The sequence below is a fragment of the Coturnix japonica genome, chromosome 2, assembly GCF_001577835.2.
Source record: "Coturnix japonica isolate 7356 chromosome 2, Coturnix japonica 2.1, whole genome shotgun sequence".
In the NCBI taxonomy this organism is placed as follows: Eukaryota; Metazoa; Chordata; class Aves; order Galliformes; family Phasianidae; genus Coturnix; species Coturnix japonica.
The window spans coordinates 19,973,070-19,987,505 of record NC_029517.1 but is presented as its reverse complement, the minus strand read 5'-3'; the positions used below and the strand labels follow the sequence as shown (position 1 = coordinate 19,987,505).

General features: G+C 37.1%; 1 protein-coding gene across 5 annotated transcripts in view; it reads right to left on the bottom strand.

Moving 5' to 3' along the window:
* Positions 1-14,436, bottom strand: part of CDK14 (cyclin dependent kinase 14) — a 288,398-nt gene that overhangs the window by 146,611 nt on the left and 127,351 nt on the right. For all 5 annotated transcript variants that reach the window (XR_001553047.2, XM_015853364.2, XM_015853369.2 and 2 more), the window contains one exon: positions 9,691-9,753. Coding sequence is in view for 4 of the 5 variants with exons in the window: in XM_015853364.2 (XP_015708850.1) it covers positions 9,691-9,753 (63 nt within the window). In the remaining variant the exon portion in view is untranslated. The remainder of the gene's footprint in view (positions 1-9,690; positions 9,754-14,436) is intronic.

Here is a 14,436-nt window from a genome sequence, read left to right as displayed (position 1 = left end):
AAAAGATTATTAGCACCCTTTAAAACTTAAAAGAAAAAGTTATCAATGACAAAAATACTGGCATCTATAACAAATGAACCTAGTTTTATGGTTTATATCCTGGCGGCTACTTGAGCTACATGTAACTTTTGACCAAATGCCTGTTTAAGCCAATTAAATATTTTGAGAGACTTGCCAGCTCCCTGGTTTAACAGCCCTGCTTTCAGTTTATTGTGAGTCTGGGCAAGTGTACAAGTTAGACCATTGTACAGATGCAAGACAGCTCACGCGCAGCAAAGTGCTTTACTATCTTGTTGGACCCCAGAAGTCATATAGCAACTCTAGCTCTTCTCATCCAAATGAACATACAAGCTAAACTTTAACAGAGGCCATCCAAAGCACATCTACAGGGTAAGACTGATGGGAGTTAATGCTCTCTGACTTAGCTCTGAATAGTATTATGATAAAGGGGGGTGACCACATACAGACGATCTGTGTAGAGCTTGCCCAGATGAGGCCACATAATTGCTTTCCATTTCCAGAGAAGGTAAAGAGAGTTTTTGGCAAAGCATGCTGAAGTGAGTGAAAAGCAGGAAATAATTCACAACATTGCCAAACAGACCCTCCAGAAAATGTATAATTTCTGCATGGTGTCTGCTGAGGCATCAAGGATCCCAGTGACAATAAAGACACTGCCCCAGAGGCCTGCAGGGGATTTTTTAAAGAGAGGAATTGTCTTTTACTGATGACAAAGAGTGATTTCTGAATGGAGCATTTGAACTCCCTTACCCCATGTTTTATTGCGAAAATAAAGAACCTGGCCCTAAATACTAAAGCAGAAAGCTGCATGAAACCTTTTAGTCTACAGAAGATGCACAGAAATCTTTGTAGCAAGAGAACATAAAAGGAGCTGAGCTAAACTGGACCTTGAGTTCACATCAGCAGGTCAGAAGTAAGCTGAAGCAAGACTAGATTAATGTGCCAATCCTTTAGCAAGCTCATAGCACTGTATTAACACAGTTACTTTCAAAAAATAATGCACAATACTGCCCAAGCTTAATCATCACTGATAACACAAATGCTCCTGCTTGCTGAATGTATTAATACACACCAGCTGGGTATCACATAATCATTGGAATTCTCTTGTGCCCATTCAGCATCAATCAATATTATATTCAGTCTTAATAAGCCATCAAATATAAAAATGCCAGTAAAAGTAACCCAACTCAGGACACCTCATGCTTTCAACCATCATTCTCTGCCTACACAGTACAATCACACAGCCTGAGAAATGAACTCAACCAAACACTGTGCTCAGCTAGGTTTATGTTTACAACATGGTTTGGGAATTTTAGATCTAGTTATCTTAAGCCATTAGCATACAAAAAACCTGCCTGATAATATTTATGAACACTGACACAATGAGAAATATTTGTGTGACTTCAGGTAAGTGCCAAAAGCTGAACACGCACGATCTTTAACCACTGCTGGTTTTGATATTCTTTTATCATCTCCTAACCAGGATAATACTCACAAGATAAAACTCAAGTTTTCACTTCTAAGAATGTCCTGGGGAAATACCTAACTTTTTAGGTCAGAGCTTCATAGGCTCTTTTGCTTAAACAGTCAGATGAAGAAATTCCAGGAATAAAATGTTGATTTGAGATGAATTTGAGTCCTGAGGAATAAATGATCTTATCCGGATAAAAAAAAAAAAAAGTTAGCTATTTGAATCAGTGTGTCTTTCATGATCATAATAAGCTTTATATAATAGAAGATATTCCTCTCTGACCTTCCTCAAATTGAATTTTCTCAAAAAGAATTTTAAAATACTTCTATCCAAAAATCATTTTGAAAGGCTTCTAACTTTTTCTTGTCTTCCTTACACAAAAGTTCTCCAAAGACTATTCTACAAAGAAATATATAAGAATACAGCCACTGAGAACACAGATCATATAATTTATCATTTAAAAGATCCTAAAAATACAGACTTTTCTACTTACTGGCTGCAGAACTGAACAGGAAAGGGTCTGGAAAGTGTTAATTGGATTACTTCTATTCTCTTTGATGTTCCTTTAATCATTTTTTCTCCCCTCAGGGTACAACTACAGCCATTTGCAATGAGGAAGGTGTGCTTAATTAACTGAATATAAAGACACTCCCTTATGATCAGTTACAGTCATCTACTAATGTTCAATAAGCGGAAGGCTTATTGAACTTATAGACTTTAAGACTTATAAAATAAATAAATAAATCCCAACAAAATCCCCTATTTTCCCTTTCATCAATACTCTCCCATGCTGAACGAGGCTGGGATTGCAATTGGTACCTCACCAGTTTTAGATGCCCAGGAAAATGCTTTCTTCAGGCCTACAATATTCTATTTATTTTATTTTATTTTTTTGCCATATGTGAACCATGTGGATCATACACTGCACATATAGACAAAACATTACATATGCACACATTCATTTTGATGTAGGGTTTGCACATATTTCTCACTGCAGTAAATGTAAAAATGACATTCTTCTAGCATGAATTTTAACACACTGATAAAGATTCTGTGTTTACTATTCACAGTTGTGCATATTATCAAATCATTACTTTAAGTGACAAGACTGACACAAAGTCGAGTGAAATGCTGGTGCCATATTTAACGTCTGATAACTAAAAAGACTAATTTAAATAATCAATTCTCAATGCCATGTGTAAAAGGCAACCTTAATTTAGCATAACATTATTCTGTCTGCTGTACACCTGCTTGTTCAGTGGATGAGGAATGAAAAATACCAACTTCTCAACCACATTAAGCAGCCTTGCTTCCTATTTAACATATCTGTTGGAATACATTTTTTATTCAGCTCTACTTTAGCAAAATCACTAATTTCAGTGTGCAGGAGAGAGATTTCAAAAGCATCGCATTCGTTTGATTTGCTTTCAGTAATGACCGCTAAAATTAAAAGGACCACCATAATAGACACACGTTTCAGAGTAAAAAGTTTGTTTTCACCAGATTACAGTGAGTTAATGAGAAAGGTGAAACAAGATATGAAATTTCACTGTAGCCAGATGTAATGGTTTCATTGTAGAGCTCCTATGTCTGTGGCAATCAGACACCACTAGAAAGGAGCTCACATGTCCTCTCCAACATCACTTAGTCCCACATATGTCCCATATAGACACAGGACAGGCTACGTGCTTCAACATACATTCCCCCAAAGGGTACCACAGTGCAATCACATCACGGGAAAAAAAAAACAGAAGCACCACAGGGAGGTCATGACCAAAACCCAGAAAAAAATACTAATAATAATCATTCTTTTCAGATACTATGCTTTACTAACAAACATGGTTTTTGTATTACAAATCTCAACTACAGTTTCTGCCTAGCAAGAGCCAATATATAATGCTCTGCTACTGCCAAAGTTTCAGCAACTGCATCTCCTACTCAGTAAGCCTTGTGGAGCTTGGATATAAATTACCTAATCTATCTATCCTTTCATATTCCAAATGCTTCCCTATCCTTTGTGCTTCAGGTTATTATACAACAGTAATCAGTTTATTTATAAATATTTATGTTTACAGAAGACATAAGATAACTCAAATTATTAATTTTCACATTAGTCATTAAACACCAAAATTATTCATCTGTCAAGAGTGGATTCTACTCTAAAAACTCCAATCATTTGGTAAGGACAACATTCATAGTACTGCTGTATGGAGAGAGAAATAAATGAATGCTGCAAAAGACTAAAGTGCCAGAGCAAGCCTAAGATTTCTGATAACATCACATAACTGTATTTTAGTATTTTCAATTCATCCAGCACTTCATTTTGTTTAGGAGGCCAGTAATAAAACCTTAGTTTAATAAATCAGGTATTTTTGGCATAGCTGATATAGGATTCTTTTTCATTTTTGTTAACTTAGATCACTGATTGCTTCTTGAGCACTTGCATGGAAAAATCTTGCTGCACCCCATAATGTTTCAACAGTTCCTATTCATTACATTTCTTTTCATCTATTTTTTTTTTCTGTAGAAGATTTAATACTAAAACTAGATTGTTTTTTTATTTTTTTTATTTAAACATATTTGTACTAGAGATTAAAGGGCTGCCACTGGAATTCCATCCAATACTTTGCCATAGATATCACATCACCTTGAGAGTCAACAGTTTTCTCTGACTTAGAACTTCAGTCTTAGAGTGATAAAGTGCTTTCTAAAGGCTGTAGGCAGGGGCTGAGATTTTGCTTAAAAACAAAAATATCCATCAGTTCTACATGGATGTCTGCTGCATCTCACTTCCTGGGAGAAAGGAAGGTTCAGAACTGAGAAGGGTAACAGCTGAAATTGTGCACTCCTGGGAGAAAGCTGAATACTCCTGTTCCCTGCATGCAAAGTTCATCAACAGTAGCTTGCCTATTTCTCCTTATTGCTTTTTGGCCCTGGGAAGAGAAAAGGTGCCCAGGGAGAGGAATAAATTAGAGCAGCAATATTAGATGGAAGAAGAACAAACTGGAAGCTCTTGCTCCCTCCGGTCACAGTAGATGATAGGAACCTTCCAAGTTGCTTGAAGTAAAAGATTTAGCAAGTGATTTTAAGAGATGCAGACAGTTTCTGTCTGGTTGACAAGCACATTGTCATTCTGGCCAGTGTTGCACAGACTGAAAAACAGTGGGTAAGAAGAAAGTGACTTTTTATTTTGTCAGAGATGCCTTTTCTTTTTGAAGTCAAATACTCACACAAACCAATATTACCAATATTACAAATATGACCAATAATTACCAATATTACCTCAGTGCGAGCAGGGAAACAAGAGAAAAAAAAAAAAGGGCAGAGAGAAAAACTCTCTTTTTGCTTTTCCCAAAAGACTACAGCTATTTCAATGCAGCATCACTAATTAAGAAGCAAACCAGCTTTCGTTAATATATGTATTTTAAGGGAAGGAATACAAAGAGGCATGACAGATGTGAGCCTGCGCTCCACTTGTTTCACCAATAATAGGAGTTAGAGAAAATGAACTCAGCTATAAAACAAATGAATCAAAAGGGAAAAATGATTTTAAGTACAGATAAAAATAAAATGTGACTGGGAATGCAATAATACGGGGTAAAAAATGCAGTTAAACTGCTCCATTATTTCAAAGGCAAAAGGAAGGTTAAGAACAGTTTTAGCAGTGTGATACATTTTCATAGAATGTGCAGGAGTGCCCAAAAGTAGATCTTTAAAAAAAAAATTGTATGTTTATGAAACAAGAGCCATCTGTAGACAGCTGTTACAAAGACTGAGGAGAATCAAGAAGATATGTCAAAATGGTGGGGAGGTGGCCCTGTACCAGACCAAAAGAGGCACAAATCAAAATGAAGCTTATCACAAAAAGGATCTTGCATACTCAGTTCGCTACCATGAACATTTGAGCTTATGCTGTAGAAAGAAATCCAGATATTTCAAGAGTCCAAAAAGTATAAACTGTAGGAAGTCAGAAATAAGTCCTGTTCCTCCAGTCTTACATAGTCACACTTAGAATCTTGGTAGCTCCACACAGCACACTGCTCCATCCAGGTTGCATCAGAACCTTACTGTAGATGCAGAACAGGGCATAACTTATACCTGTGGACATATATTTAAGATATTTGCCTGCCTTCAGTTTTGAAAAAACTGAAAAAGAAATGTTCAAAACCAGAGAAAAGAAGATGAGATTGTGCCTATTAAACAATGACTTATTTAATGGTTAGCTTTTTTCTTTCCTTATCTCTGGCTGTAATACCACACACAGTATATTCACATATAGTTATAAAAAAAAGAATAGTAGATACTCAAGCTTGTTACCTACCAAAGTTGTATACAATTGCACATTTGGAAGTAACAGTCTTTGGAGAAATTATAGATTGAAATTACTCTTTTCTGCTGATTTCCCTTCTAGCTAATAAAGATGTTGCAAGCATTTAGCACACTTAAGTAACCAAGATCAAAGAATAATGAACCGTTTGAGTTGGAAGAGACTTTTAAAGGTCATCTACTTCCATTTCCCACACAATGAACAGGGACACCTGCAGCTAGATCAGGCTGTTCACAGCCTGATTCAGCTTGACCTTAAACATACCCAGGGACAGGGCATCCAGCACCTTTACAGGCAACCTGTGCCAGTGCTTCACCACCCTTAACATATTAACATATTCTTTATATCCAAGTATAATCTCATCTTTTTTAATTTTAACTAATTTGCCTTCATTTTATCACAAGAGAGCCTGCTAAAGAGGTTGTCCCCAACTTTCTTACAGCCCTCCTTCAAAATACTGAAAGGCCGCTTGGAGGTCTCTCCAAAGTGTTTTCTTCTGCAGGCTGTATTTTTTGTTTGCTTGCACATATCATCCCAAGACTCTTATAACTACAAATAGAGACATTCTTCATGTTTCCATGTACTTGTAATATTCTGTTAATTCTTTACTTAAATTATCTAAGTGACAGCAAAAATTCTATCCTACACCACAAAGAAAGGCAATGTCAAACACAACACCCAAGGGGACAGCAGTGTGTGTGTCCATCAAAGTAATTTGGATTTTATTTTATTTACAGTTCTTCATCTAAAAGTAAGCCTGAGGGAACAGCATTGTTTTAGCCTGTAAGTATGGTGAGAATTCAGAAATGTAATTAGGATTAATATGTTCCACAGAAACCAAAATATAAGTAAATAATGTCTTTGCTTCTGCATTTCTGCAAAGTGCTGTTTTACAGTAACTAATGTACAATACTTTTAGAAAAAAAGAAAGATTACCTGGCTTTGTATTTATTACAGCTGGCAACAAGCCAGAAAGAAATATCCATCAGTAGGCTGGAGCTTCCTCTAGGACAAAATTAAAAGGCAGGGAGCCTTTGGTCACACAGGGAGAGCATCAATGGCTTAATCCCACAGGTTAGCCCCAGAGAGCCGAGAGTAATTTGTTGCTTCTGGGATATAATTGCTCAAGTGGAAGTTTTTAAAAATGGATTTGGAGGTCACGTAACCAGCAGTTCTGAACAAACAATGTCTAAATTCTGAAACTGTAGCAAGAAGGGGCTGGCAGGGAGAGAAGGCTAATTAACACAGCTCAGTTCAACCCTTAAATATCAGCTATAGTTTTGGATGGACAACTGCATCCAGAAGCTAAAACCAAAATAGGTGACAGTGCTTCAGAGCAGGGATTATGCACGTTAACAAATTGAGTACAGTGCAACAAAGCATAAAGATACTAAGCAGTAACCATCATAGCCCTTTGCAAGAAAAGAGCAATGTAAGCTTTTAATTCGCAGGCTGGCTATGGTCTGGGAGTTGTTTGGGTTCAGGACTGAGTTCCTTGCTCTGCACAGCTTGTCCTCCTCACTGAAGAAAGCCTTGTGTTTGGCTGAGCAGTTTTATTTGCCTCACAGCTTCAGAGCAGGTAAAGATTCCACTGAAATCCCAGACAGGCTGATTCAGTGTTTGAATGGTAGGAGATCAAATCACCATGCTAGGTTTTAGTACAGCTATAAATTAAGGCTAGCTTTTGCTGCTGGCCTCCTAATAGATCCTATGTAGCAAAGACAATCAATCTTCATTAATGTTGTCTAAGAGAAGAAAAACTAATTTTAATAGTCTGACAGGACACTTACAGCAGAAAGACAGTTCCATCTGCTCCAGCTTCCCCATGTTTTCCCCTCTTTTTCCCGTTTCCTTTCTATTAATAATCCATTTGGATTTAATTAAAAAAAAATAATAATAATTAAAAAAAAAAAATTGGAACTAGCAGTACATCAGACTTAGCTACCTAAATAAATATTTCTCATTAACTGGGAGTGCTGCTGAACACTGCTCCTAGATTGTAAAGGCAGCTGCAGGAATATATGCAGCAAGCTTTGAGAGGAAAAAGCTTCTCCTGTTGCAGCTCCGTCCACAACTCACCCAGCACTTAGCAATGCCCCTAGGGCAGCTAGCTCACTAAACAGCACAGCTTTTCTGCTAAGCCTTCCTCCTGCCTCAACATTTATATATGGCTTCTGCAATAAATTTTCTTCAGAAGACAGGTAACTCAGGATTTAGTGGAGTGATGCATTAGCAAGCCTAATTATCCATGTATGCCTGTCCTCCTCCAACACAAACTCACTGGGCCCTGATATTGTCAAGAAAAAGTAGAATTATGTGAATACCAATCTCTGCACACTGGGGAGCAATTAAAGCTACAATAACTTCTACATATTAGGTCTTAAGTTACCCAGTGCTGCAGCCTTGCAGTATTCCTATGAGGCTGAAGCAGCATAAGGGACTTTCAAACCAATAGTTGTTTATCCCAAAGCTCACAGAGCAGAAAGTTCAGCTTTCCACAAAGGGAAGTGGAACACAAAGCCACTGTATCATGAAACACATTCAGTACATAAAACGAAACAAAAGAAACTCATCAGTGAGGAAGCTCAGAAGCTGTGATGAAGATCTCCCACATGGCCCACACTGGAGGGCTGTACTCAGAGAGGGGCTGTAAAGCCAGCACCTTCTGAAAGACCTTTCCTGTTCATACTGCCAAAATGTCTGAGTGACAGTCACAGGTTACAAGGATGCTCTCTTGTGCCATGCATATCGCTTATTTTCAAAAGGAAATCTGTTTATTTCAGTTTGGCTAAATATGTACAACAAGGAAGAACTGTATTTTCTTTTTTGGCATCAGTCATATGCATTTAATTTAATATATTGCACATGTCACTTTTCAGTAAAAGATGGCAGCAAATAAACCCATGTTATACAACAGACTGATGTACAAGAATGATCAGCTATTGCAAAGAAAGTATTTATTGCCACATTTGAAATATTTTGCTTCCTTAAACCAAAAAGGTCTTTTGAATTTTCCAGAGAAAACATACTCAGAATTTCTCGATTTCTGTGTTTAGGAAACAAGATACTGAGTAAAATTCTCAGCATGAAAAGAGAAGATTTAAGCACTTCCAAAGAACAACAATGGGAATGATGTCAAAGTGCAAGACAAGTGTAACAACTATCTGTGTGATCTACATGCACAAGACACCCTCTGCATGTCTGACTGACTTCCCTTTAATGCTAAAATAATTTGGCTTAATTCCCAGAAGCAACTGAATCAAGCCTCTACCAATCTATTTATCCAGTAAATCCTGCTAATAACACCCCTTGCTGCACAATGATTCTTAATATCTGCCTTAGAACAGAAAAATGAAAAACAGTGAGATCAGCTACAAAAATGGCTAATCAGAATGAAGGAGCTAAAGGATTTTATATGTTCATACAAAAAGCAGTACAATCAGATAATATGACTTGCCATAGTCAGACTCCATGACCCTATAGTGAGGTACCTCACTGGAGCCTTCAGCATGTTTACTCGGGGCTTTTATGGCCATATTGTCTTGTTGTAAAAGTAAACCTTTCAATGGAAGAGAGGGATTACCAACGCTGTAACACTATTTACTCATACCTTCTGTCTTGGAATCCTTTTAGAGATTACAAAAGTTCCTTTTACAGTAAAGTTCAAATATTTTTACTTTATATATATATATATATATATATATATATATATATATATATATATATAATATGCATGTGTATATATAAATATAATTCAAATGCCAATCATTTTCCCTTTAGCTAGTAATTAGCTTCAACAAAACCACTGACAGGAGTTTATACATACATTTATCATTACTGTACTTGTCGTGCATGTCCTCTTTTTGACTCTTACCTTCACATTTTCTGGATGAAGCCCTCCAGGGTGTTTGTCCATGTACTGACATAAATCAGTGTGCTAGAAGAAAGCCAGATGGAAAAAAGTGTATTAATATCTGTATGACTACAATAATAAATATCCTTCTACTTAGGAGTGGAGAGAACAAATGGAAAATAAGGAGATTTTTCACACACATACGTGTACCTTTAGGCTATTATTTTTTTAATAATCTTAACCTGACTGATATGAATATTCAATGAATGTAAATTGAATTTGCTTCTATTGTCCTGCATATGGTAAATGAATTATTTGAATTTCAGCATCATTTTATAGTTTGTATGACCATATCACTGTCAATGCCATATAGATAATATATGGCGGAAGAGGAAAAAACTAAGATAGAACCTCAAATGCTACTTGTATTATTTGTTAAAACATTGCCTTTTAAATATAATTTTAGGTTAAGATGGTTTAATGATTTTGAAAATAAATTTAAAAGGCACAGCATATCAGAGAATTTGATGATATTTTTCAGCTCAAATAGAAGCCCATGTTATAAACATACACGTGTACATCTATTAATTACAGAAGTTTTAGCAAAGTTCCTCACTGAAGACTCAAACACTACTTTCCACTTCACAGATGTGTATCTTTCCTGTAAATACACCATAAAATATTTAAGAAAATAAGGAGACTTGCAGTGTATTGATTAAATCTATTAATTGGTATAATATGTAGTGCTTACTAATGGATATTTATTATTTTTACTATGGAATCATTATTTTATCTGAATTTTTATCTTGCTTTTCCTCACTTTCCTACCAACCAGCAATGTACTCAGTGAAGAGGCATTTTGCTTCTCTTTTGTTCGCATAACTCAGCTTCTGAAATTATGTTCAGAATAAACAAAGCAAAAGTATTCACTGGAATAACCACCAAAACCACTCTGACTTCTAAATCTGGTTTCAGAACACATCTGGTAAAAATCATCCAGCATTCCATGAAAAGCTGCTTGGTGATGCCTGCATCCAGAACTGACCAGCTAAATAGGGGAAGTCTGAAGGTGAGAGTTTTGGATATAAACTGCCTTCCACATACCGAAGTAGTTTCTCTGTGTAGCATAGTGCTGTTTTGGAGAATCGTCAGACAGATACATAGGGAAATTTAATCTTCTGTGATGCAGGATCAATGCTGACCACAACTGTGTATCATCTTCGAAGATGACAACAATGCAGTGCACATATGGAATTGATGTTGCAATGGTGGGAGATGCTCAGGTTGATGAGGCTGTGCACTATCACACTTTTTTTGTTGATCTTCCTTGGTTTCAAGATAGCAAAATTCTTCACTGCAAGACATTGCTTGGGTCCCAAAGTGAGCCATGCAAATCTCACAGTCAAACAGTTTCACCACCACAGGTATCACAGAACTTCCTCCAAAACACGAGCTGCAGTAATACATACTTCAGCTTACAGTTATCACTGCAAAATTAGTGAACATATTTACAAAATAACTGGAAAACATATCCAAGTCAGTGAATATTTACTGTCCATACAGTGGTTCCCCATTAGTTTTCTGTGGCTGCATCAATAAGCTGTGCCAAAAAGGGACCGGGTATCATCCTTCAGTACTAATCAGCACATCAGGCAGCTTTATTGTGTTACTGTTATCAACAGTAAGTAAACCAACAAAATCACCTGTTGACCCTGTCATTTAAAACAAAAAACAAAAAAAAATACAACTAAAAGCTTTCACCCCACTCTTCAGTCACATCACTAGAAACACCAATTGTTTTATTTCCAATAGACTTGCTACAATAAACCCATTTTCTTCCACGTACATGTCAGTAAGTGGATGCTGTTCTTCCATGCATGATCATCAACTATGATCTCATTTGTGTTATGTATCGTTCTCTACTTACTTCTTCCTCTCCCAAGGACCAGGACATCTGACAGCCTGGTATAACTTGCATCAGTAGTTCTCCTGTAAAAACTGATTACGAGTGTCTACTGCAAATTTCATACATGCAACAACTTCTAGAGAATCCCTGAAAACTAACAGTCAGTTGGGCAACAACTGCAGCAGCCTCTTGGCATCTATTTTTCCCCTTCTCACAAGTTACAAACATAGAGAAATCTCTAGTAGATCTTCATTCAGGCTGTAAAGAGAAATGCAAAGTACTCTTAAGAGTAAGTTAATCTTTTTCATAAATGCAACCAAACACTATGTTACCAACCAGGAAAGCAGCTCATAAAATCATAGTAAGTTGTTCCTCACTTAAAAATAAAAAAAGAAGATAGAGAGACAGCACAACATCAGCTGCTATTCTTTTCCCAAGGTAGAGGCTCAGTGTGCACTGAATTAAATAGTACAGCCAGGAAAGCTGAGAGTGCAGCACAGAGCTATTTCTAAACCATATTCCCTTCTGGCAGGCAAGTGCACTCTCCAGTGCTTGCATGCTCGGCTGGCAGTGCAGATGACAACATGAATGCAAGACTCAGGAAAGCATGAGAAAAGGAAACAGAGAAAACTGAGCAAAAGTACTTTTCTAATGGTATTCACTATATATCTATTGCACCATATAGAAGACTAATCTTTTCCCCTCTCACTATATTTTAAGGCAGAAGGCAACATGCTTTGCCAAGTGGAACAGTGGCTGCAGATACAACATGACATACCACACTCTAAGGGTTTGCTGTGGCTAGCGCTTTGGTCTAAATTAAACACAGTCTCTAAAAGAAAATTCAGGACAGAATTATGTATTGGTTATAACACAAAACTATGCTGAAAAGAGGTAGCAAAGAAGAAAACAATTGAACCTAACACCTTTGACAGTCTTCTCTCTAGTATCTCCAAGGTGAGGATGCCTTACAGGTAAGCAGGATACACTAGGAATGTATTAGGGACTCCCCAGTAATTGGCAATGCCTGCCTCACACATTCTGATCTCAAGCTGACCTGGCTAGGCCAGTTCTGCTTCAAGCTATAGCTTCTAACAGCTCTGTCAGTTGCACTGTAAATCCTCAACACAGATAAATTACCACAGGTAATTCCACACTGACAGATTATTTGATATTTCAAAGATAAATTAAAAATCTTGTTCTTTCCTGCTCCTACAATTCCACTGATCTACCCACAGGTATATGTACAAATAGCATGTTAGCAGTCATCTGTTTATCTCAGCTACATAGAACTAAACAGAGATAAATCAAGCTTCCATTGTGAAGAATTCAAAAGCAAGGAAACTCCATGATTAATAGTGTTTATCCAACCTTTCATTTGTTTGCTCAATGAATTTACACTGTGATAACTTTACAAATGCCTGATGTGATCGCATACATTCCTCCTTGCAGGATGAGACATACTCATTGAGCAGAATTAGGAGCATTTGATTACAGAACAGCTGTTCTGGTTTTGCAGTGGGTTGGTTTTTTTCTCCTTTCCTTTCTCACACAGCTTGCAGTCTCTGGCTTATTTACTACTTGAAGGCAGAAATATTAATCTCATGGGCTTTCCTGCCCTGTTTATTGCTATGCTATTCACATGCTTCACAAACATAAATGATTTTGAGAGCAATTCAGGGGAGATGTGACATTATTCCTTTTTATCAGGTAGGGAATTGAAGCACAGAGAAAAGAGTCTGCAGGAACACTGATTTAGGGAAGTCAATAAAAGCACTTTGGTTTTCAATTTTCAGAGTATTTGGCCTTCTCTCTTTTGACTGACTTTTGTTACAGGTGTGAGTGTGTGAAACTTGCAAGGGAGACAGAATCTCATGTGGAATAACAGAAGTCCATCATTTCTGAACTGCAATGCAAACTTGCAATGACAGCAAAAACTTGGTTAAGATGAGGGTTAAGATGAGAGAGAGCTATGCAATAAATACAAGGCCATACCCCCACTGCACATTCCTCTGCAGACCTTCACAACAGGCTCTTCCAAGGATGCCAGAAAGAGATCACACAGGCACTTCTATTGGCACTCATTAATTTTAAGAACTTGACTTTGCCACTTAACACATTTTGTGCAAAATCTGTTATGCTTTAAGGAAGTAATTCAACCTCCTCCCACCAATGCTTCCCACAGAAGCAATTTCACTGGCTCTGTGGATGCAATCTACATCATTAGGAGTTGTGAAAGACTAAAGCAAAGTTTCTGAGAGGAAACAGCGAAACTTGAAAAAAAGAGCTCTTAGGTACAAATGAGAATTTTTCTGCAAATTAATGGATCAATGTTTTTAGCGTCAGATTTCTTCAAGTAGATGTATTTTACTAAATTAGACCAGAAGATCATTGCTCCGGAGATGCAACTTGAATTTGGGGTTCTGGCACATGTAGCTTCATGTCCTTGAGGTAGGTTCTATCAAGTCTTTCTCACAGCTATATAAAATGCAAGCCTTTACCTCAGTGCACATAGCAAGTAACTGGACCTCAAGCAGAACACTCTGCAAGTCTCAGGATCCTCCCTGGATTGTGTGAATTCTAGTTAGGGACTAGAGGAAAGGAAATAAAAATTATTTCCCTTCTTCTGCTTCTAAAGTCTACGTAGAAGTACATCAGACAATGCCTACTTTTGACCCACTCCAACCTCAATAGATAACAATTATTTTTCTCCCAGTAAATTTTGTATTTGAGTTTACATGAATACATGTTTTGAGGTTTTGCTGTAGATTCATGGCAGTGCATAAGTGTGCAGGTCATTTCTGTTCAGCAAGGCTCTGTTTTATGTTAGCAGACACACGCATGTGTATGTTTGTGAGCAT